The 21,554-nt window shown below is 44.5% G+C and overlaps 1 protein-coding gene across 5 annotated transcripts in view; it reads right to left on the bottom strand.

Annotated features, from left to right (window-relative positions):
- ZDHHC9 (zinc finger DHHC-type palmitoyltransferase 9) overlaps positions 1-10,417 on the bottom strand; it is a 34,099-nt gene extending 23,682 nt beyond the window's left edge. Inside the window, exons 1-2 of one of the 5 annotated variants that reach the window (XM_036443243.2) lie at positions 10,243-10,417; positions 8,329-8,629 (exon numbers count right to left, since the gene is read on the bottom strand). In XM_036443243.2, the coding sequence (XP_036299136.1) occupies positions 8,329-8,495 (167 nt within the window). In that variant the 5' untranslated portion in view covers positions 8,496-8,629; positions 10,243-10,417. Of the gene's footprint in view, positions 1-8,328; positions 8,630-9,831; positions 10,020-10,242 lie in introns of those variants that run through there. The other 4 variants (XM_045583534.1, XM_036443246.2, XM_036443244.2 and 1 more) reach the window with 4 other exon arrangements.
- Between the last annotated feature and the right edge of the window lie 11,137 nt (positions 10,418-21,554).

Raw genomic sequence — 21,554 nt, 5'->3', positions numbered from 1 at the left:
CCCCATTCCTAGCATGCTAGTTCATTGGAGGGACAATGATAATGACACAGACTTCAATTCACTTGAGAAGACTCAAAAGAGGTGCATGAGTGGAGCTAGTAAAAAAAAACAAAAACAAAAAAACAGACAGATTCCATGGCAGGGCTCTGCCTTACAGACTGGTAACGTGGACTGATTATCTACATCACATGTGTCAAACACAAGGCCCGCGGGCCAAATCCGTCCCGCCAGGCCTTGCAATGTGGCCCGCACCGCGCTGTCATCACTGCACTCCGCTGCGTTTCCATCACAATGACAGTTTATGACTGTTCAGTAAACCATTCGGCCCGAGATTTAGGCTGGATTTTAGATTTTGGCCCCTTCTCTGATTGAGTTTGACACCCCTAATCTACATAATACTCTGCTTCCAAGTCTGCCCAATAACTTTCTTAAAAAACAAACAAACATATATATATATATATATATATATATATATATATATATATATATATATTTTATTGGTTTTTTACAGAGAGGAAAGGAGAGGGATAGAGAGCTAGAAACATCGATGAGAGAGAAACATCGATCAGCTGCCTCCTGCACACCCCCTATCAGGGATGTGCCCACAACCAAGGTCCATGCCTTGGGACACTTCAGTCCACAGGCCGACGCTCTATCCACTGAGCCAAACCGGTTTCGGGTGCCCAATAACTTTCTTGCTATGTTTTTGTTGTTGTTCTTTGATCATTACACTCAATCAACCAACAAGTTTTTATGGGTCTAACAAATGAAGAACAAGAGAAATATGAGATAATTTTGTTGGAGAAAACATAACTAACGTATGAAATAGCTAAAGAATAAGATAAGACCAATGATGACGTATTAAGGGTGGCTGCTTGAAACTGCTCCCGTAGCAGCTGTTAAGGGTGGCTTTAAGGAAGAGCTGTGCTTGCAACAGCAGGAAGCACTCAAAGATTAGAGAGAGTCCCACAATGGCCCTTGGTCCCACCTAATAGAAATAAGCCTTTGCTATAAGCTTCCCTGATGTAGATGGCTCTCTGTCCTCTTAAACACAGTAAACATGTAGAAACACCCATAAGACTGGTTCAAGTTTCTTCTGATGACAAAGTCTACTGAGAGGAAAAAGTTTCCTTAGACACTAAAAACAATTCAAAACCAGCCTCCAGATTTACTGCTATGTAAAAGAGAAAAATGCATAACACTGTTTTGCTCCAGTAGCAATGGTGAAAATGAACCAAACAGGGACATTTTCTTTCTTTTCTTTTTTCTCTTCTCTTTTCTCTCCTTTTTTTTCCTCTTCTCTCTCTTTCTTTTAAATCCTCTAAGATATTTTTCCACTGATTTTTAGAGAGAGGGAAAGACAGAAAGAAATGTTGATGTGAGAGAAACACATTGATTGGTTGCCTCTTGCAAACCCCTGACCAGGGCCAGGGCCAGGGAGGAGCCTGCAACCGAGGTACATGCCTGTGACCGGAATCGAACCCGGGACCCTTAAATCTGCAGGCAGCTGCTCTATCCACTGAGCCAAACCAGCTAGGGCGACATTTTCATTTTTAAGGCAATGAACCATCCTCTAACTTGAGGAGAACCGAAGCTTCTATCAAAAACCTGCTAAGAAATTGCCAAATTTCGCCCTAACTGGTTTGGCTCAGTGGATAGAGCGTCGGCCTACGGACTCAAGGGTCCCAGGTTCAATTCTGGTCAAGGGCATGTACCTTGGTTGCGGGTACATCCCCAGTAGGGGGTGTGCAGGAGGCAGCTGATCGATGTTTCTAACTCCCTATCCCTCTCCCTTCCTCTCTGTAAAAAAATCAATAAAATATTTGGGGGGGGGGAATAATTTGCCAAATTTCAGTTATAACTAATTTCACATTTCAATTATAACAAATTTCAAATACAACAAATAACAAAATTTAGTTATAACATACTCCTGCTCAAGAACTTAGAACAATTTCCCGCTGCCTATTATATTAAGCCCCAAACTCCACAGGCCAGTATTCCGAGACCCTCCATCAACTGGCCTTAACTAATCACCATTATGAGGGTGCTTGTCTTCTCATTGCTCCATTCCAGAAGTATCCCCTAAATACCTAAAGAATTCACTAGCTTCTTTCTGTTGCAAGAAGCATAAGGTGCCTCTTTAAACACAATCCTTTTGAGGAGAAAAATTTAGGAGGTCTCCTCTCTCCTTCTATAAACACCGCAACCGATGTCAGCATGTTCTTTGTGCTTGCTTTTCCTAAAACAGAAGTTCACTACATTCAATTAAGACTCATTCTGCTCTGGCCAGGTAGCTCAGTTGGCTAGTCATCCCTGCATGCCAAAGTTGCAGGTTTGATCCCCAGTCAGGGAACATACAAGAATCAACCAATGAATGCAAAAATAAGTAGAACAACAAATTGATGTTTCTCTCTCTCTCTAAAATAAATAAATAAATAAATAAAAATGTTTTAAAGACTCATTCTGAAAAGATGGGAGATGCATATAATAAAGATTGATACCATGAAACTCATTACCACTAAAGGTAATCGAGGCTGAAATATTCAGATAAATTCTGAATGACGGAACCACAAAGAATAGGAGACATAACCCAATCCTTCTCCAGGAATGTGCTTAGTCAGGAAGTTGAGCTTAGCTAAGTACTATAACAGGTTGGTATCAAAGAGGCAACTACTCCTTTCTTAAAACTTTCATTTGGTTGGCCAAGTCACAGGAAGAATCTTGGGCTAGATGAAGCACAAGACTGAACCCCTACAGAACATTCTCTATAGAAGGCTCTGTTGGTTAGAGATCATGATGCAGTCACTCTTTCCTCTTCACAATCTTACCTAACGAACTTCAGGAACCTGAGTCTTGCACTAAAAGCACAGATATTCTGTCACATGAGTTTGCCTTTAGTCTGCATAGTCCTGTGCCTTTTCAAACCAGATACCTTTGTGTTGTCAAATTGCCTTTCCTCTTCCATCTGTCCTCAGGGACATGGTGCCCCTTTCATCGGGTTCACCCACAGGGTACCATAGTATGAATTCTGCTCTGAGCCCTCCTCATCCTGGCCACAGAGGTGATAATCCCTCATAACTCACAAAGCTTACTTTCTAGATTCACCTTAGAGATGGGCTTCCCTGCTCTTGCAAGGCTATCAGAATATCATACCAGCATGCTATCAGTGTTCCACTTCATCTTCTAGGAGCATGAGCTGGGGAAGCCCAGATAGCCTAGATGCCATTAGGTAACAAACACTGGCTACCAAGAACCCAGAATATGGTGGTCTAGCATTCGACCCTATGTACAGCTTTAGCAATCTGAACATCTTCAGGACTCCATATTCAAAAGCTAACATTGAGATGAAAGGTAATGTCGTATAAAGGCAGTGGCTGGCCAACAGATCTTGATGAAGAAATCGCACTTCTGTGGGCCTGCTTCCTCACATGCAAAAGAATGGCAGAGTCTCCAAAGTCCCTTCCAGCTCTATTATTCTACGAGTAGAGGCCTGGTGCACGAGATTCGTGCACTGTAGAGGAGGGTCCTTCAGCTCAGCCTGTGCCCTTCCACAGTCCAGGACCCGTCACTCCTTACCGCCCGCCTACAGTGGAAGCGGGAGAGGCTCCTGCCACCACCGCTTGGCCTCTTGGCTCACCAACCATGAGCCCAGCTTGTAGCTAAGCCGTGCTCTCCTGTTGGAGCACACTGACCACCAGGGGGCAGCTCCTGGGTTTAGTGTTTGCCCCCTGGAGGTCACTATGACCAGTCATTCCACTGTTAGATTGATTTGCATATTAGGGTTTTATTATATAGGATTCTGTGAGTCAAGACTGCTACATTTTAATTGCATCCAGGATGTATTCATTCTGCAACATTTATTGACCATCGACACTGTGGGGGCCACAGACACAGAAAATAGTCCCTCACATTGAAAGAGATCAAAGTGCAATGACCATAGAAATCAGAAATGTCATATGATTATGTGTTAAATGAGTGGCATGTACAATTAGTCCCATGACTGCAGAAATTACTAGAAAAATTTCATAAAGGAAGACTCAAGGGACTTGAAAGAGAGGTAGAGTTGGGAGAGCCTAGAAGTGGGGCAATTACTAGGCAGTGCTACAAAGCATTTTTCAGTTCATCCAATTCAGTGACTCCTCTGTATGTCATAAGCACACATGTGTGTCAGTCCAATGACATTTTATAGTGCCTTGATATGATTTATATAGCAAAGTGAGGCATATGCACTAATCATAGCAGCAAACTGCTTCTACTTCAGTGGTCAGGAGTCATCCAATTTTTCTTGCCACAAGAGAAGTCCCAGGGACCTTGACCCCACTAGCAATCTGGTCACAAAGTTAAAAGAGGCAGCTAAGGACTAGCAGGTGTTGCTCAGTGGTTGAACATCAACCTATAAACCAGAAGGTCACGGTTCAATTCCTGGTGAGGGCTCATGCCAGGGTTTCAGGCTTGATCCCTAGTGTGGGGCATGCAGGAAGCAGCGATCAATGACTCATCATTGATGTTTCTCTCTCTCTCTCCCTCTCCTTCCCTCTTTAAAATAAATTAAAATATTTTTTTAAAGAGGCAGGTAGGAAGCCAATTCCAAAAAACAGTGTACTCAGTCCTCTCTCCAAGGTTTATCATGAAATGGAGATTAACTAAATACCACAATCACCTTTTCAGTAGCTGGAAAGCTCACAAGTTGACAGTGTCATTCTTCTATAGTAGGGGTGTCGAACTCAATCAGAGAAGGGGCCAAAATCTAAAATCCAGCCTAAATCGCGGGCCAAATGGTTTACTGAACAGTCATGAACTGTCATTGTGATGGAAACGCAGCAGAGTGCAGTGATGACAGCGCGGTGCGGGCCACATTGCAAGGCCTGGCAGGACGGATTTGGCCCGCGGGCCTTGTGTTTGACACATGTGCTCTATAGCATCCTGACATTCCCGGCCAAGCTGGTGGCTATGTGTTCATCACACAACCGGGACAGAGTTTGAGCAGAAAGGACTGAGAAGGGTACATGTGCACAAAGCTGAAACTGGAAGATTCACTCACATTGCCTAAATAGCTCACCCTGAGAATAAATTAGGAAATCCTTTTTTTAAACACTGTAAGATTTTCATTCTGCTTTAAATTCAAATATATTTACCATGGATACAATCATACTTGAATACATAAACATATTTAAATACACTACCTACCTGTAATCTTCTAGCCTCTCTTTTTCTATATTTGACTCTTGCAGACAGTCACAAAAGTTCTACAGAATTTCAGACTCAGAGTTATAAGAGGCTTAGAGACAATTAGCCCAATTTCCCATTCCGGGCAAAAATCCACTCTGTGACAGCAGCCCTGAGAGATGGCCACCCAGCTTGTTTAGAAACACATCTAACAATACAGAGCTAACCAGCTACTGAATGAACAATCTCTTTTCATTCTATGTATTCAACCTACTGTCTTCCCACTAAAAAGTATAGGTCCCTCTTTTGAGAAGTCTAAACATGTAAAGGCAAAATCCAAGGATAAAACTATTTCCCCTGGCACTACTAGCACTGCACGGTTTTCATCAAGGGGCACACATATTCCTGACCACATTTCTCAAGCCATCTGGCTGACCCAGGGCTGTGCCACAGGCAGCTATAAATCAACTCGCACTTGTCCCTAAGCACCTGCTGCAAGCAAGACCCTGTTACTAACATGCATATCCAGATGTGCCTCAGGATCTGGACTCTCTTCCCCAAGGCAAAAATGCAGCAGCCAGAGGAAGTGATGTCTATGCTCCTAGACAAACTGATGAAAATAACCAGCCCTTTGTCACCCTCACCTAGCTTGATCAGCTGACTTTCTGAGGTCTCTCTAAGTTCTAATACTACCTAAGGAGGCCCTATTTTACCCCTCAGACCCTATCCCCCACTGTGCGCTTGGTAGTAAATTATAGACACCAAAGAAAAAAAGCTTGACCAGAAAGTGATTCCATTATTCAGAGGCATGCTGGTTTCCTTTGTATAGCCTGGCATTGGCAAGGCACAAGGCAGTCAGCATGTAGAGTATCTGTGTGTCTGTATGTCTATATATGTAACACACACACACACACACACACACACACACACACATTCACAAACAAATTCCACCATTCTCAGTGAAAAGGATTCATTATCAGGGTCCTCTCCCCTTTGGTCAGAGTTATACTTCCCCATTCCATTCCTCAGCTAATATATTTACTTCCTTCTCCTCCCCTCTTCTCCCTTGCCCAGCCCTACCCACCAAAATATTTACTCTATTGCACAGACAGCTGGAACTCTGAGCAGTTTACAAACAACCTCACCCTTCATATCTGTGGACAAAGTGTGAGAAATAACTTGGGGGGGAAAGTTGTCTTGACAGAAAACTCAAGTTGCCTCTGTCAAACTGTAACTTGGCTAATTATAAGCTTATCCCACAGGCAGTTTTCTTCAGAAGGCTTTGGGTCTAAGTGGTACAGACCCAAATCAGACTCTGTCTGGCTCCCAGATACAAAAAGGACCAAACACCAATAGCTCCAAATTTCCAATTTCCCCGGCCAGTCAAACCAGAGATTTCCTGGGCCCAGAATTATCAGCTCAACGAAGGTCAGAAAACAAATCTCATTTGTTTTGAAAGATTTCAATCACAACAAATTAACCCAGAGGCAAAGGGGTTGGGGATAGGGGCAGAAAGAGCTAATGATTTCACAGGGGATGACGCACAAGACAGGGAAGATGATAGAGAGCAGAGTTCAGCTCTGCACTTCCGAAAAGAAGCAAGGCAAGAATAAAGCAAAGAAAACTTGGAGACCCCTGGCAGTTTTGGCTCAGTAGATAGAGTGTAGACCCGTGGACTGAAGGGTCTTGGGTTTGATTCAAGGCCACGTACCTCAGTTGCAATCTCTATCCCTGGCCCAGACTGGGGCCCTGTGGGAGGCAATAGATGTGTCTCTCTCACATTAATGTTCCTCTCTCTGTCTCTATTTCCCTCCTTTCCACTCTCTAAAAATCAATGGAATAAAATATCCTCCAGTAAGGATTAACAAAGGAAGGAAGGAAGGAAGGAAGGAAGGAAGGAAGGGGGAAAGGGGAGGAGAGATTATTTCGACGTCTGACTGCACATACTCACTTGTACCTCACACAAGTACAGAAGTACAAACACACACACACACACACACACACACACACACACAGCCATGAGACTCAGAATGGAAAGCAGCTAAGAAGCCATGACCAAACTGCCCGACTCTGCCAAATACTTCACAAAGTCCACAGCAACAGCAGCAAAAGTGCCTTTCACAAAGCTCTTCTGACCTTACTTTCCTAGCCCTGTTATAAACTGGTCCCCCCTCCCCCCGCTGTTACTCAAGCCAGCTGCAACCATCAAGAAGTCCAGCAAAGCAGCTCAAAAAAATCACTCTTGATGCACTGGGAAAGCCTGAAGCTCTCACAGAAGACAAAAATGAGCCCTGAGAGACCAGAACTCATTTTAATTACCCACAAAGGCTGGCCAAGGAGCCCCCTCCTCCCTGCCATGGCTATCCTGCAGTTCCAGGTCACTCATGTACATGAACTACAGCAAGCTCGAGTTAGGTGTGGCTCACAGCCTACACACACCTCGTGGCTCCTTAAGGCCCTCCTTATAATAACCCCAAACCAATTAGCATTGCTCCCATCCCCAGAGTACATAGCATTCTCAGAACAATCAGCAGTGATGTCACAGTATCCTAGAATCCAACAGGCCACCTCCCCAGCAGGTGTCCTTCAGTGGCTCTAGTACTGGCTATTACATCACAGGAAAAAAAAAAATAACTCCAAGGCTGGTATCAAGCACACACAAAATAGAGGGTTATATTGAGTGATTTCAAGGGAATAAAAGAACAACTCACAGTTAATAAGCACCTATGTGCCACACACACCGCTAGTTTGTAGCATAGATGAGGCTGCCACCAATCCGCAGGTTCCCAATTCAGTTGGCTTTTAAATTTAATAGCTAGCTGAGAGCTAATCCCTAAAGTACATAGGACCCCGAATAACAGAATAGGTGAATATAGTGGGGTGGAGTTACAACCACTAGGGGTACCCATGGGCTTGGGAGGGGTGGGAAAGAGGCAGCCTGTCTCTAAGAACCTAAGGAGACCACTGAAAAGGGGAAGTGAGTAATAAAAACACATTATTTTATTTCCTAAAGCAATCAATTCAGATGACATGATCCATAGACACTGCTCAAGAGGACAGTGACAACCATCCAAGGAGCACCCACAAACTTCCCAGAAAGAAGGTTCTTCCCCCAGATTCAAAGTAATCATTGGCAGGTGACTCTACTCAATGGAAACTCACTCGAAGGCAAAGAAGAGTGTACATGTCCCCAGGATGAGGAACAGCGTCAAGTAGAAGATGCCCTTTTGCCGAGCCATCATGACACGGCCATCGCAGCAGAAGGTGTTCCTGCCTGGGAGTTTCTCCCACTTCCGTGTCACCTTCTTTCTCACCACCATCACCGACATGATTGGAATTCCTGGTCCAGATGCTCTTTGTGATTACAAGATGGAAAACACAGAGGCTGAGCACAGCTTTAAAATCACGTTGCCTGATATTGCTGCTGCTGGGTCAAACATCATCAAACGTCCAACTTCTAACCCTAAGAGAAAAGATTTAAAAAAAAAAAAAAATGAGACAGGAACAAGAAAATGCAGTTCAATCCTCCTTTCCCAGAAGCAAAAGATAAACCTGAAAGGGTGGGTGTGGGGAAGTTGGAAAAGTTTATTTCCAATCTATGGTTGTCCTCTAAACGGAGAAAAGTTTACAGGTTCTCCAGAAAAAGAAGGAGGAGGAGGAGGAGGAGGAGGAGGAGGAGGAGGAGGAGGAGGAGGAGGAGGAGGAGGCTAGTATACCTTCTTAAAGAAACCCCCATAGTTCCAATATAATACTGGTGGTTTGTTCATCATCTTTGGAGCTAGAAGGGTTTTTATAGGTGATAGCCCCAATTAATTGGTTGAAAATGAGTAAAGTGAAAACCAGAGAGAGAAAATAATTTATCCAGGGTTACACAATTGCAAAGCTAAGTCAGAATACTTGTCTGCAGACTTTTAATCCAGGAAACTTTCCACTCCACCACACTGTTCTATAATCATCATTAAAAGGGCTAAAAATAATAGTTTATGTCCTTAAGGAGCCATTCCCTCCCCTCCTCCACTTCACCTTCTTTCTTCAATTAGCCACTCAAATATGAATCACACCAGGGAACAAGTCATCCTCTGGCAGAGCTAGGAGGTTCTGGACACTGGACACACATCCAGGTACTTACTCAAAACAGATTTCCCCTAATCAAACCCTGGGTAACTTCCTGAGTTCAGGAAATGAACCAATTTTTTTTTTTGGGGGGGGGGGGTGTCCAAGCATAACATTTGTGGGAATCTTCATAAAACCACATCACAGATCTATAGGTGGAAGGCTGACTAAAACAGGAGAGGTCTTGAAAGGGTTGGAGGGGGAGGTACAAGACAGCAATTAATCGGTGTTTTCTGGGATATTTCCTAAGTCTTAGCATCCTGAATCCCCAAGCCCAACCTTTCTCAGCCACTGCCACCCTTCTCATCCTCTCAGGTGTGGTGCTGTGGCCTCTACTTACTGGCACCACATGCCCCACGCTGGCACGACTGAGGCGGAAGCCTGCAGCCTGACTGACGGATGAGAAACAACCAACTTGGAATCATCCCCCAGCCGGAGAGGGCAAGGGTCCAAACGGAGACTAGGCGATGTGCCTGGCAATGAGAAGGTGGAGGGCTTGGCCAAGGGGAGGGGGCAAAAGGTGCAGAAACACTTCCTTTGTGTAAAACTAACCTGGAAAACAATCTTCTCCCTATAACCCGGCCCAGCAGGAGAAGAGACCAGGAAGGGGAGCCGGGCCAGGGAGAGAACAAAGATCAAAATCCGTCCAGAACCAGATGGACCGCCCACCCGCCCGGGGCCAAGGCCCGAGTCCCGGGCAGGCAGCGGGCGCGGTCTCGGGAGGCCCGCCCCGCCTCCGCCACGCAGCGGACCACCGCCCCAGGCAGCCCGGGACGCGCCACCTCCACACGCTCGTACACACTCACACACGCTCCGCCACGTGTAGTCACCGCGGCCGGGGGCTCCACCGATGGCACCCCGAGCCGGGCAGTGCCAGGGTCCGCGCGTCCCGATGCAGCGGAGGGGTTGGCAGCCCACCATGCGGCCAAGCCCAGGAGACCCCCACCCCCCAGCCCTTGTTACCTGAACCTGGAAGCCCAAATTCGGCCGGAGGCTGGGGGCAGGAAGCGGACTGTCCCAGGGGACCGCGTCAGCCGCCCCAGATGGCAGCGACCTCTCCTCCCAAGCCTGGAGGCTGCCTTCTCCAGACAAGGAGCCCCTATGCTCGGGGCCCTAAAACAGCTGTGGCAGCCGCCTACTGCTGGCCGAATGGAAGGCTCCCCACGTCACTAGGTCGCTCCAGTAGTTTCTCGCCAGCCATTGGCTGATAGACCTCAGCGTCTCCGCCCCTGCCACCGCTGCCCCGAAATACGATTGGCTACTCCGGACGCCACTCAACAGTGCCTCCGCCCCACTTCCCCACCCATCTCCCGGCTCCGTGCCCACCAGCCTAGCGCTGCAAGCTTCCTTTTGGGGTCCAATAGCCTGTACACGAAGTGTCGCCTTTGCTTAATATATTTACACAGAGACGGAGGTGAAGGGTAGTTGGGATAGGACAAGGGAGGACTGGGAGCCAGCATCCCCCCGACACACACACCGCGAGACGCTGAAGCAGCACTGGCTCTCAGATCCGGGTGCTCAACCCAAACTGGGCCTCTACTGTCCTGCTTGCACGAAAGCAACCCCGACTGGCGTCTTACTCTTGCGGAACAAAGCAAACAAATATAAAAAAGGAACTTGAAAGCGATAACTGTTCTCAAGAACATAGAATAATTGTGGCAGTACCTACAACAAGTAATTGACAGTGAGGAAGTTAGAGAAAATCTACTGACAGAGCATAGATTCTCTCAGGTAGATAAGGAAGCAAAAAGATTGCCAAAAAGGTTGGAAATTACTACTCGCTTTGGAGAGTTTATGATAATTGGGGAGGGGGAAGCCAGGATTCAAGGCAGAATCCCCACCCATCAAACACATTCATTCTTTGCTTTTGCCCCTTCCTCTGCAGTTACTGCCACAATGAGTCACTGCTACTGATCCCAGTGAATCACATCCTTTAGAAATTCAAGATTGGAGTGGGGGAAACAGTCCAGAATCATGGCATGGATATTATACGAGGGACTTTAAGAAGCACTGCTCTGTTTCCACTCGCATGGCTCTGGGCTTCCAAATATAAGGAGAAATATGAGAAAGGGCTGAAGGTTGCCTTTCCTTACCTGAGCTTGAGTAAAGTTTCTCTGGGGTGAGGGTGTTTGTAGTTAATAAGGAAGAGATTGCCAAAGATCTTCCCAAAGCAGCTTTTTGTGTTAGTTGAAGAATCATGGTCAAGAACTATTTCTCCTTTACACTATTTGGTCCCACATGATATGATAATTACATTTACCACTTTCATGCACCCTTCCAAGAAATATTTAAAAGGATTAAAAAATCACTAGGTAATTTTTTATGACAGAAATGTGTTATAATTAATTTGTAGGAGAAAGTATGTTTTTATAAAGCTTTTATTGTTCCTTAGCACTCATGCTGGTTAAAATCATCAGTTTATTTCTTTTTATATATACACTAGAGGCCTGGTGCACGAAATTTATGCATGGGGACCTGGGGGGGGGGGGGGGTTGTCCCTGAGCCCAACCTGCACCCTCTCCAATCTGGGGCCCCTTGAGGGATGTCTGACTGCCCTCTCACAATCCTGACTGCTGGTTCACAACTGCTCGCCAGCCTGCCTTCCTGATTGCCCCTAACCACTTCTGCCTGCCAGCCTGATCACATCCTAACCACTCCCATGCCAGCCTGATTGATGTCTAACCGCTCCCCTGCCAGCCTGTTTGCCCCCAACATCCCTCCTCTGCCAGCCTGGTCACCCCTAACTGCCCTCCCCTGCAGACCTGGTCCCTCTCAACTGCCCTTCTTTGCAGGCCTGGTGCCTTCCAACTACCCTCCCTTACTGGCCATCTTGTGGTGGCCATCTTGTGTCCACATAGGGGCAGGATCTTTGACCACATGGGGGCAGCCATATTATGTGTTGGAGTGATGGTCAATCAGCATATTACTCTTTTATTAGATAGGATAGAGGCCTGGTGCACGGGTAAGGGCCAGTTGGTTTGCCCTGAAGGGTGTCCTGGATCAGGGTGGGGGTTCCCTTGGGGCGTGGGGTGGCCTGATTGAGCAGCCTGAGCAAGGGGACTGGTTTGCAGGCCAGCCACACCCCCTGGCAACCCAAGCAAAGGCCCTGGTATCTGGAATTTATTTACCATCTATAACCACTGAGCAACACCAGGTGGGCCATCAATTTATTTCTGATAAACCAAGTGATGGATGGATATCATTGTCTCCAATTCTCCCTTTGGAGGGGTCCCTTTGAATCCTGGAAGGTGCTGATATTGTACACACTTGGTATGGAAGGGAGAGGAACTCCCACAGCCCTGGATTCCTGAGCCTGTGTACTCCAGGCACCCACGGCCAGCCCAGCTGCCATCCTCCTGACTATGGAGCAGTCAAAAATAAACCCCTGCAGCACCCAGGCATACTTTGTCCGTATCTCAGGTGCAGGTGAAGCCTAGGGGATCTTGGAATCGATGTGTCATGGCAACACATTCCTGAGCTCTGCCCCTCCCTGCTCTGGGTCACATTCCCTCTGGGATTAAGTGGCTGTGTAGGTCAGGCCTATTTTAATACACTCTGTTATTTGTGTTCACCACTAAAAGAAAAATAAGGAAAATTTCTATAGACAAGCATTCCATAAGACTTTCTTCTATGTAATTACATCATTTTACATAATCCTGAAAGTCTTAATACACACACAACTAAATTGGGACTATAAATTGGGTGTGTTTCTTTTCGCTTTTCAATAAAACTCCAGACTTTATGCATCCAAATTAGGGTTGGCTTCTTTCAAGGGGAGGCACAGTCCCAGCGAATACTAGAAACACCCCTGGAATAAAGGTACAAGCTTCCACAGTGTGAAAGCATACATTCTGGTGAGCTTGGTTCAAAATGCTTGATGCCTGGCTGGCGTGGGTCGACCTATGAACCAAGAGGTCACAGTTCAAGTTCTAGTCAGGGCACATGCCCAGGTTGTGGGCTCGGTGGTCCCTGGCAGTCAATCGATGATTCTCTCATCACTGATGTTTCTATCTATCCTCCCTTCCTGTATGAAGGCATAAGAACAAAGACAATAAAAGTCAAGAAGATAATAAAAAAGACATAAAAACAAAAGGATGTGGGGAGGGGAACTAAATAATGGGAAATAAAAAGGATGCTGATCCAGTGTAAGTGAACTAAATCCCCATCTATTAGAGTGGGAATCACTAGATAATGTCTAGATAATGTCTAGAACTGGTAAACTGAGGCAGTGCAGTATAGGCACATCATTTAGAGAAAGTGGAGTATTACAACACTCCCCATACTGGTCTCCCTGCTCCCACTTTTGCCCCATTTGGTCTATTAACACGGTAGTTAGATTTTTTTAAATGTTAACTCAGACCTTGCCACCCACGACTTGTTCAATGGCTTCCCATTTGTGAAATAATATATACTCTGCCCACAGTTCCCGGAGCAGAACTTCTAAACCACTTGCAAATTTTTAAATGATAAGAGCAATAGGAGCATCTTTTTTTCCTAATACTCTTTGAGCCCAGTTCCTGACACAGGGTTCCTGAAACCCTTGTAAATTCCCTGGGTGATAAAAGCATCTTTTATTTATTTTTTTAAATATATTTTTATTTATGTCAGAGAGGAAGGGAAAGGGAGAGAGAGAGATAGAAACATCAATGATGAGAGAGAATCACTGATCGGCTGCCTCCTGCTTGCTCCCCATTGGGGATTGAGCCTGCAATCTGGGCATGTGTCCTGACTGGGAATCCAACGGTGACCTCCTGGTTCATAGGTTAATGCTCAACCACTGAGCCATGACGATTGGGTGGAGCATCTTTTATTCTAATGAGGCGACTCTGGGTGGCTCCTGGATGAGGGCTGTTCACCCGAAAAACCAAGTCATGGAATTAGAAGCTGAAATTTCCTGGGCCAGCCACTGAGCAGCTCAGCGTTTCCAGGCGCCCCTGGTACCCTGGAACTGTCCCATGAGCATCTGCACCCTGCTGGTACAGTCATACCTGTGCCAGAGACAAGGGAGTTGGGCAGGCACAGCCCTTGAAGTGTGCAGGTTTGCGGGGGTTGGAGGGTGTCACGAATCAGTCCTTCACCCGGCCAGCCTGGCTCAGCTGTGGAGCCTTGAGTGTGTGTGCACCATGAGATCACAGCCTGATTCCTGGTCAGGACGCATGCCCAGGTTCCAGGCTCCATCCCCAGTAGGGGGTGTGCAGGAGGCAGCTGATAGATGATTCTCTCATTGATGTTTCTATTCTTCTCTCCCTTCCTCTGTGAAATCAATAAAAAAAATGAAAACAGCCGGGACCGGTTTGACTCAGTGGATAGAGCGTCGGCCTGTGGACTGAAAGGTCCCGGATTCGATTCTGGTCAAGGGCATGTACCTTGGTTGCAGGCACATCCCCAGTGGGCAGTGTGCAAGAGGCAGCTGGTCGGTGTTTCTCTCTCATCAACATTTCTAACTCTCTGTCCCTCTCAATTCCTCTCTGTGTAAAATCAATAAAATATATTAAAAAATAAAATAAAAATAAAAACATGAAAACAAAAAGAAAAGAAAAAGTTACATTTCCACCCCACCCCCATTCTCTTGAAAAGAGAGAAGGGCTGTAAATAGAGTTAATAATTGATCATGCCTAGGTGATGAAGTTTCCTAAAACAAATCCCAAAAGTGTGGTGTTCAAGGAGCTTTTAGGTTGCAGAACACACCCATGTACCTGGTGGATGACACATCCCAACTCCACAGGGACAGAGCTCCCTCGCTCTGGACCCTTCCAGATCTCACCCTATGTACTAGTATCTGTACCTCTTCATCTGGCTATTCATCTGTATCCTTTATCATAACCTTTAATAAACTGGTAAACCTAAGTAAGTAAATGTTTCTCTGGGTTTTATTGTTTGTTTGACTGATTTTCTTTTAAAGCAAGTGTGGTTTAAAAAAAAATTATTGATTTCAGAGCAGAAGGGAGAGAGAGAGATAGAACTATCAATGATGAGAGAGAATCATTGAAATGTTGCCCCCTGCATGCCCCCTACTGGGGGTCAAGCCTGGAACTAGGGCATGTGCCCTTGACTGGTATCGAACCCGAGACCCCTCTTTCTGTGTGCCAACACCCTATCCACTGAGCCAAACCAGTAAGGGCTCCCTGAGTTCTGTGAGCCGCTCTACAAACTTAATCGAAGCCAAGGAGGGGGTCATGAGAACCTCATAGCCAAGAGGTCAGAAGCACAAATGACAACTTGGATTTTCCATTGGCATCTAAAGTGGGGTAGGAGCAGTCTGGCAAGATGAGCTCTTAATCTGTCGGGACTGATGGTATCTCCAGACTGATAGTGTCAGAATTGAGTGAATGTAGGACACTCAGTTGGTGTCACAGAGAACTGCTCATTGTAGAGAAAATTCCTCACACATTTGGTATCAAAAATGTTGTAAGTGTGGTAGTAGTGTGAGCGGAAAAGAGAAACACAACAGGGAAGAATGAGCTTTTTCTTACACACCATCTCACTCAGAACAAAAGCCAAAGTCATTACTATGACTCACTAGACCTCATACAATCATCTGCGCCACCTCCCCCTCACCCCTGCTACCCCATCCTCACGCTCACTCTGCATGAGCCCCAGGGGCCTCCTTGCTGTTCCTTGAATAAACTGGACATGTTCTCCCACAAGCCCTTTGTACCAGCTATCTTTCTTCCTAGAATGATCTCTCTCTCCCTAGATATCTGCATGGTTTGCTAGGACCTCGTTCAGGTCCTTATTCAAAGGCCCTCTTCTCAGAGAAGTTTGCCCTGGCTACACTATTTGAAATTGCAGCCCCAAACCAGAACTCTTTCTCCTTTCTCTATTTTTCTCCATAACACTTACCATCTTTTAACATACTATATATTTTAATTATTTTTAAATATATTTTTATTAAATTCAGAGAGGAAGGGAAAGAGAGATAGAAATATCAGTGATGAGAAAGAATCATTAATCAGCTGCCTCCTGCACACCCCACACTTGGGAATGAGCCCACAACCCGGGCATGTGCCCTGACCAGGAATCAAACCATGACCTCCTGATTCATAGGTTGACACTCAACCACTGAGCCATGCCGGCCAGGCTAATTACCATGCTTATTATTGCTCTCCCCACTAGAATGTAAAGTCATGTTTTGTTCACTGTTGTATCCACAGTGACTGACAACAGTATGTGTTCATTTTGGGATGAATTGCTTTCACCAAAAAAAAATTCATATGTTGGAGTCCCAACTTCCAGGACCTCAGAATGTAACCAAATTTGGTATAAGGCCTTTAAAGGAGGTGATTAAGTTAAAATTGGGCCTCTGAGCCAAAGCCGGTTTGGCTCAGTGGTAGAGCATCAGTCTGCAGACTGAAGGGTCCCAGGTTCGATTCTGGTCAGGGGCATGTACGTTGGTTGCGGGCACATCCCTGCTACGTTGGTGTGCAAGAGGCAGCTGGTCGATGTTTCTCTCTCATCGACGTTTCTAGCTCTCTATCCCTCTCCCTTCCTCTCTGTAAAAATTCAATAAAATATATATTAAAAAAATAAAATAAAATAAAATAAAATTGGGCTCTGGGATGGGGCCCCAATCCAGTATTACTTGTGTCCTAAGAAGATGAAGTGATGTTAGGGGTTCTCACGCACAGTGGGACAATCACCTGGAGAGACAGCAGGAGGGTGGCCATCTGCAAACCAAGAAAGAGAGGCCTGCAATGCCTTTTCTGCACCTTTGAGCCAAGGTTTCTCCCTTCTGTCATTTACACAGCACCTCTCTGATTAAATCTCCAATTCCTTTGAAAAGAGAGAACAATTTCTCACTGATTCTATCTAACATAGAAACAAAATCTCCTTATTGCTTAACAACCTACCAAAAACACCTTCTTTTTTTTTTATACAAATATTCTTTTTCCCCCCGATACATTTCACTGCTTCTGTACAGAGAGGAAGGGAGAGAGATAGAGAGTTAGAAACATCGATGAGAGAGAGTCATCAATCAGCTGCCTCTTGCACACCCCCTACTGGGGATATGCCCCCAACCAAGGTACATGCCCTTGACTGGAATCGAACCCGGGACCCTTCAGTCCCCAAGCAGACGCTCTATCCATTGAGCCAAACCGGTTTCGGCAAAAGCACCTACTTTTATACATACATAGCTAAGTATATTTTTTATACATTTGTATTGATTTCAGAGAGGCAGGAAGAGGGAGAGATATTGTAGAAACATCAATTATGAGACAGAATCATCGATCTGCTGCCTCATGAATGCCCCCAACTGGATGTCAATCCCTCAACTTGGGCATGTGCACTGACCAGGAATTGAACCAATGACCTGCTGATTCCTGGGTTGATGCCAACCACTGAGCCACACCAGCAGGGCACAACTAAGTAAATATTTAATGATTGCATCTGTTAGATGTTTCAGTTGTTGTATATGCATGATAAATATGTCTATGTTAGTGTTATGTCCAGTTAGAAGTGGTTTGGACAAGTGTCTGGTGATCAATTTGGGGAATATGGTGTCCAAGGAGGGGTGTGAGAAGGAACAAGGGTTGTCACTGTTCCACATTACTGCTCAGGTCACTAGTTTTGCCTCAAAGAACAATATTTTGATACTGCCAGATACTGAGAGCCTGCTAGGGAAGGGGAGAAGATCCTATTCCAGAATCAATGCACTGTGGAATATCTCTAGAAAGAAACACAAGAGACTGATAATAGTGCTTGCCTTCAAGGATGGAAAGTGGAGAACTTGGAGATAAGGGCATGGGAGAGACCTAATTTTTAGTATATATCCATTTATATCTGGAATTTTGCTCCATTTGAATATGTTAGCTACACAAAAATACTAGGTTTTTAATATAATAAAATGTTATATTTATTTAGATCTCAAGCCAAACTTCTACTCAGCTACAAATTAATGTAAAATTATCATGTGTCATATATTCAAAACTCAGTTATTCTGACAATCTGTTAGCCTCTGAATCCCACACTGAGAAAAAAAAATCTAAAATGAAATTAATGTATGCATTGGTATGTTTCTGTTGATATGCTTTTCTTTAAATTGTATGAACATAAGCAAAAGAAAACTGATATAACTACAATATCCATATACCTCAACAACAAAACAATTTTAAGGATAATTGGAGTTCTGAAAAGTGCAGTGACAACATTTTAGCTACATTTTAGTATGATATATAACTGATTGACTGGGAGGTTTAAGCTTTCTGTGTTCTAGATGACAAAAGAAGAACATTCTATTGAGGAATAGTTCCCTGCCTTGTTTGAATTTGTATGTAACAATAATGGAGACTAAATCTCTTGGGATAAAATAATGTTTTATTGAGAACTCCATTTCCACAAAATTTCTCTGTTACCCCAGTGACTGTAATACTGAATATCACAAGTTAAAAACAAAACAAAACATGGAAATGTCCCTTGTCCAAAATGAGCCTCTAGTATGAAGATATATTCCTTTTAAAAAAATATTTTTATTGATTTCAGAGAGAAAGGGAGAGAGAGAGAGAGATAGAAACATCAATGATGAGAGAGAATCATTGATCAGCTGCCTCCTGCAAGCCCCCCACTGGGGAATCAAGGCCACAACCCAGGCATGTGCCCTTGACCAGAATCAAACCAGGAACCCTTCAGTTCACAGGCAGACGCTCTATCCATTGAACCAAACCAACTAGGGTGAAAATATACTCCTTTTTTATTTGACCTCTTAGGCCTTTCTGTACTTAATCATGTCTACCAGACCTAGCCATCCAAGGTAGATGGTCAAAATTCTAATGCACCTTTCCCTAGCAACACCAGGGAATTGACTTTCCTTCCCATTGATGAACCTCACTCTGCTGGCACCTCCCATTACATCTTGCTTCTAATCTCTGAATTCATTTGCACAGACGGTAAGCTGAAGACTCATTTTCAAAAGGTGATGTACGCTTTTTACTAAGTGTTTCTTAACCCCTTTTCTAAATGGGAAAGGAATCAATCTAAGCTGAATCAGCTAAACGAGGCTATCTACCAACCTAGAGCTATTCAGTATACCTCTGTTCCTCTATTTTGTGTTTCTGTTTTGGATTAAATAATATCTCATCAGTTATTATATTTTTCTGTAGAAATTTAAAATTCTTATCTATATAATAAAAGCCTAATATGCAAATCAACCGAACAGCAGAATGACCAACAGAAAACTGGTGGCTATGATGGGCACCAGTCTTCTGGGCAGACACTCAATGCAGTTGCTGCCCCCAGCCCACAGGCCTCAGACAAGACAAGGCAGGTGCCAGTGTACCTCCCCTCCCCCCATCACCCCTCCAGTCTCCCCACAGAAGGAGGCAACTGGCGGCAGTGGTGGGTGTTGGGGCCGGTGAGCAGGCAGCACCAGGCCAGCCAAGATGGGTGCCAGCAGGGGCCCCACAGATCAGCCCTGATTGCCAGCCAGGCCTTGGGATCCTACCCATACATGAATTTCATGCACTGGGACTCTAGTTCTAGGTTAAAAAGTCATCTCTCCACCACCACCCCCAAAGTCTGTTCCTGTCTGATAACAGCTTTATTGGTTAAGCATATACACTGATATGTTCATCTACTCTAGCTGCCATAACAAAATACCATCAACTGAGTGGCATAAACAATAAAAATGTATTTTCTCACAGTTCTCAAAGCTAGAAGTTCCAGTTCAAGGTGTTGGCCAATTCTGTTCCTGGTACAAGCTCTCTTCCTGACTTGCAAACAACTATCTTCTTGCTGCATCCTCACATAACATACAGAGAGCAAGATCTCTGGTGTCTCTTCTTTTAAGGATACCAGTCAGATCAGATTAGAACCCCACTCTTATGACCTCACTTTACCTTTATTACCTACATATAGGCCTCAACTCCAAGTACAGTCACATTGGGGGTGTCAGGACTTCAACATATGAATTTGGGGGGTGCGCAATTTAGTCTATAACAACTGGTTCAACACTAAAACATACTGTTTTGTATTTTAGTAAATTAGCATGTTATTAGAGGTATATGTGGGGAGCATGTTATCAGAGATATATGTATGTACCTACAAATATATACATACCTTTAGAACTAGCTGAGAGGTGAAATGAACAGGTTGTTTTGGAATTTGTGGGATGGTGCACAGATGTATTTTGGGAGGAAGAATAGAATGTTATGAAGGAATGGGGGAAATATGCTGATGGAATAGGAAAGGGGGAGCAGCAGCACCCTATACTGGTGGTCTTTAACCAGCAGAGTGTTTAGTTTCTAGTAAAGTCTTGCATTAAGCAAACAAATTCCACGGGATTGAGTAAGCTTCTTTGAATTCTAACTCCTCCCAATAATCAGCGCAAAGTGATTGCTCTGCCTGGCAGGCTAGAATATGGCATTGGCCTAACCTGTCCCATCCTGATTGCAAGCTCACAGGAGCATGACAACTATGTTCGTTTAACTCATTCTACAGTACTATTGGCCAAAGAAGCATTCAAATGCTTTTGATGGTGCCCGGCCAGTGGTTGAGCATTGACCCATGAACTGAGAGGTTACCAGTTGATTCCTAGTGAGGACACATGCCCAGGTTTTGGCTCAACCCCCAGTAGGGATGTGCAGGAGGCAGCCAATCCATGTTTCTCTCTCAATGTTTCTATCTCTCTATTCTTCTCCCTTCTTCTCTCTCTCTAAAATCAATAAAAACATATTTAAAAATAAATGCTTTTGATGATGATTATAGAGAAAATGGAATATTAATGGCTACTGACAAGTTTCATTGTAACAATTTTTATAACCCCATCTTTAAGTAGATGAATATCTTCATATTCCTAAACAAGAGATGATTACATGTCTAAAGTCTCTTTGCACCTCATTTCTTTTGTTAAAATGCTATTCTCATTTATTCTCCATCTTTCTCCCCTGAGTGTACATTAGTTACTATGGAAACATTGGGATACCATAGTTTGAATATATCAACATTTTCAAGTTATATTTTGCCAATTTATATCAAACTATTAGTGAAAGGAGTTGTTGCTGGGGGTTACAAGCGAATTCAAGTCAAAATGAAATGTATGGCACTGGTAGACAAACATAGGCCTCACTTAGCACCACAGAAGGGGTAAGGTTCTTTTCATTTGCTCACTCGATGTACCAGAATCCTAACTATAGTTATCAACGAGGCTATCTTTATATATGTGTGTGTGTGTGTGTGTGTGTGTGTGTGTGTGTGTGTGTGTATTGATTTTTACAGAGAGGAATGGAGAGGGACAGAGGGTTAGAAACATTGATGAGAGAGAAACATCAATCAGCTGCCTC

This window comes from Pipistrellus kuhlii, unplaced genomic scaffold (genome assembly GCF_014108245.1).
Source record: "Pipistrellus kuhlii isolate mPipKuh1 unplaced genomic scaffold, mPipKuh1.p scaffold_m20_p_19, whole genome shotgun sequence".
Taxonomy (NCBI): Eukaryota; Metazoa; Chordata; class Mammalia; order Chiroptera; family Vespertilionidae; genus Pipistrellus; species Pipistrellus kuhlii.
This window is presented reverse-complemented; position numbering and strand designations above follow the sequence as displayed.